This window comes from Spinacia oleracea, chromosome 6 (genome assembly GCF_020520425.1).
Source record: "Spinacia oleracea cultivar Varoflay chromosome 6, BTI_SOV_V1, whole genome shotgun sequence".
Taxonomy (NCBI): Eukaryota; Viridiplantae; Streptophyta; class Magnoliopsida; order Caryophyllales; family Amaranthaceae; genus Spinacia; species Spinacia oleracea.
Window position 1 is genome coordinate 112,703,994 of NC_079492.1, and position 3,231 is coordinate 112,707,224.

A 3,231-nucleotide genomic window follows, 5' to 3' on the forward strand; every position below is an offset into this window, starting at 1 on the left:
AAACCACAAACACACAAGAAACAACACCACAAACACCCCCACATCAAACTGAACCTGAACCAGAAACAACCCAACAAACACAGGGAGCACCCCAGCCCACACAACCTGAACCAGAGCAAGCTGGACCTGAACCAGAGCAAGTTGGACCAGAACCAGTTGTTCCAACCAAACCCAAAAAAACAGGAAGGGCTAGACCTGAGGGGTTTAGGGTGGGGAAACCCACACTGGTGAAAATGGGAAAGTTTGTGTCTAAAGCTAGTATGGGAAACAAAAGGGCAGCTAGGACATGTAAGGGTAAGGGTGGTGCTGTGATATTTGAGGGTGAGGATGATGAAGACAGTGAGGATTCTGATTTTGAGGAATCTGAGAGTGATGATGGTGATGTAGACAGTGATGATGAATCAGACATAGGGGATTTCATTGTTGAGGAGGAGGAGTTGGCAAGTATGGGGGATGACATCCATGATATGTCATTTGAGGACTGTCTAGATGGGAGCTCAAAAAGGGACAAGAATTACAAGAATGGGAAGGTATATGTTGAGCAGCCCTATGGTTCTATTAAGCTTGAACCATGGTTGATATTTACAGATAGGGAGGCCTTCCTGGATGTCCTAAGAGACTACTGCATACAGGAAGGGTTTGGGTTGAGTGTTGAGAAGGCAGACAGTAGAAGATACACTGCTATTTGTGCAGTGGAGGGTTGTGATTGGAGGATACATGCCTCAAAAATGGTGGATAAGTTTAGTTGGGCAATCAAATCCTTGACTGGGAAGCACAGACAGTGTGGTAGGCTTGAGGTTAACCCCATAGTGACCACCAAATGGTTGGTGGGGAAGTTGTTGCCAGAGATTGAGGCAAACTTAAATATCCCTGTCTTAACATTGAAGAAGATGACTCAACAGAAGTATAGGATACAAGTAAAAACAAGGCTGTTCTACAAGGTTAAAGCATTGGCTAAGGAGGTTATTAATGGGAGTTTTAGTGAGTCCTATGCACTGCTACCTAGGTATGCAGAGATGATAAAGGATACTAACCGTGGGAGTTATGCACTGATCACATGGCATAGTGATCCTGGGGATGTGCAACCAAAGTTCAAGGCTTGCTTTTTTTCCTTTGGTGCACAAGTAAGGGGATTTCTTAAGGGGTGTAGGCCAATGATAGGAATTGATGGAGCTCACCTCAGTGGGTTTTTCAAGGGATTCTTCTGTCAACCTTGGGGATTGATGGCAACAATGAGATCTTCTTGTTGGCTTATGGGGTTGTTGACACTGAAAGTCAAGAGAGCTGGAACTATTTTATGAGGAACCTCAGGGCACTGTTTGAGAGAGAAGGCTGCAGCAGGGATGACTGGACATTCATCAGTGACAGAATGAGGGTGAGATCTTAACTTTTATCTCTTATTCATCTTTTTATAAATTCACCAAATACCCCTAAGTTTAAAGTTATTTCACCAAATACCCCTAAGTTTAAAGTATTTTCACCAAATGCCCCTAAGTTTAAAGTTATTTCACCAAATACCCCTAAGTTTAAATAATTTCAGTACATTGTTTCACCAAATGCCCATTCACTCTAAATGTTTGCTTTGCTTTGCCTTGCTTTGTAATTTCAGGGGGTGGATTTAGCTGTTCATGAAAACTTCCCAAGGGCCACTAGAAGGTGTTGTGCTCAGCATCTGTACATGAATTGCAAGAATGGAGGTTGGAGTGGAGAACTTTTCCACAAGCTCTTCTGGATAGCTGCAAATGCCTACAACCCCTTTGTTTACAACAAGGCAATAGAGAAGATCACTGAATTTGATCCAAATGCAACAAAGTACCTGGACACATGTACTGAGCAGTGGTCAAGACATCAGTTTGATCCAGCAGTGTGTTGTGATCATAACACAACTAATTATGTGGAATCATTCAATGCTCTCACCAAGCCATACAGGGATTTACCTTTGTTGTCACTATTTGAAGGTAAAGTCTTCTATTTTTCTTCTCATTTGCTGTTTGTGTCAAAGTTTCAGTGACTGTTCTTATATTAACTTCTTATGTGTTTATTTGCAGCCATAAGGGAGTGGTCCATGGAGAGAATTGGGGTCAGGTTTGATAAAGCAGCAAACATGGAGCCTAACCACTTAACAGACTATGCCAAACATGAAATAGAGTTGAGAAGTGCAGAATCCAGATTCTGTTACTCTACTGCATGTGGTGGTGGGGAGTTTGAGGTGAAGGATGGCAATGTGAAGTTCCCAGTCAATCTACACAACAGAACCTGTGGGTGTGGAGTATGTCAGGGGTCAGGTATGCCCTGCAAACATGGCTTGAGGGTCATCTACAACCAGAGACTTGACCCTGTCGACTTTGTTTCCACTTATTTCAAGGGTGCTGCTTATAAACAGGCATATGCAGAGCATATGCACCCAATGGCTGACCCTACTCAGTGGCCTGGATCCACACTGCCCACCATTAAACCACCTGGGATCAAGAGGGGTGCTGGAAGACCTCAAAAACAGAGAAGGAGGGGTGCCATGGAAGCTAGAAAGAGGAAGAGGCACACTTCAGTTAAGTGTAGCAAATGCAAGGAAATGGGCCAAAATGCAAGGACCTGCAAGTCTGGTGCAGGCACTTCCAAGGCACCACCAAAATAGAGAGCTGCAACAAATAAGAGGAAAACAACCTCTGATGGTGCAAGCACTTCCAAGGCAGCACCAAAGGGCAAGAAATCCAAGCAAGCCTGAGGGGGGAAATGATCTGTCAACATATAAGATTTTTTGGGTAGTTTTTTGCACAAATGTTTTGATCTTGCAAATATTGAATGTTTTGTTTTTGAAGCTGAGAACAACATTAAAGTTAGTTGGTGCAATGTTTTGTATTTGAAGCTTAAATAGAATTGCATCCCATTTAGGTATTTTGTGCATATTTTGCAACAACAATAGTTAATGAAATGTGATATTATTACTCATTAATTGTGTTTACTTCATGATTACAAATAGTAGGATTACAAACATCAATATCCCCATTTGTATTACAACGTTAACTACTTTTTGTTGATGTTTTAGCTTTTTCTTCATTTGCTTCAATTCCTCTTCCATCTTATGGCTTCCCCTGTTTTCAGCATTTTCTCCTTCGTCTAAGCTTCCCCTTAGTTGTCCTTGCTGCCCCCTGTTTTCTTGCTCAACTACTCCCTTGCACCATCTTAGATTGTTGCAAGGATCACACTTGTAGTACAACCTTTGTGGATTGAGCG

The 3,231-nt window shown here is 42.3% G+C and overlaps 1 protein-coding gene across 1 annotated transcript; it reads left to right on the forward strand.

Annotated features, from left to right (window-relative positions):
- Window positions 1-1,297: 1,297 nt before the first annotated feature.
- LOC130463495 (uncharacterized) lies at window positions 1,298-2,632 on the forward strand. The gene is made up of 3 exons (XM_056832639.1): window positions 1,298-1,375; window positions 1,610-1,958; window positions 2,049-2,632. Exons 1-3 carry the CDS (start codon window positions 1,298-1,300, stop codon window positions 2,630-2,632), a joined length of 1,011 nt encoding a protein of 336 aa, XP_056688617.1.
- The last annotated feature ends 599 nt before the right edge of the window (window positions 2,633-3,231 follow it).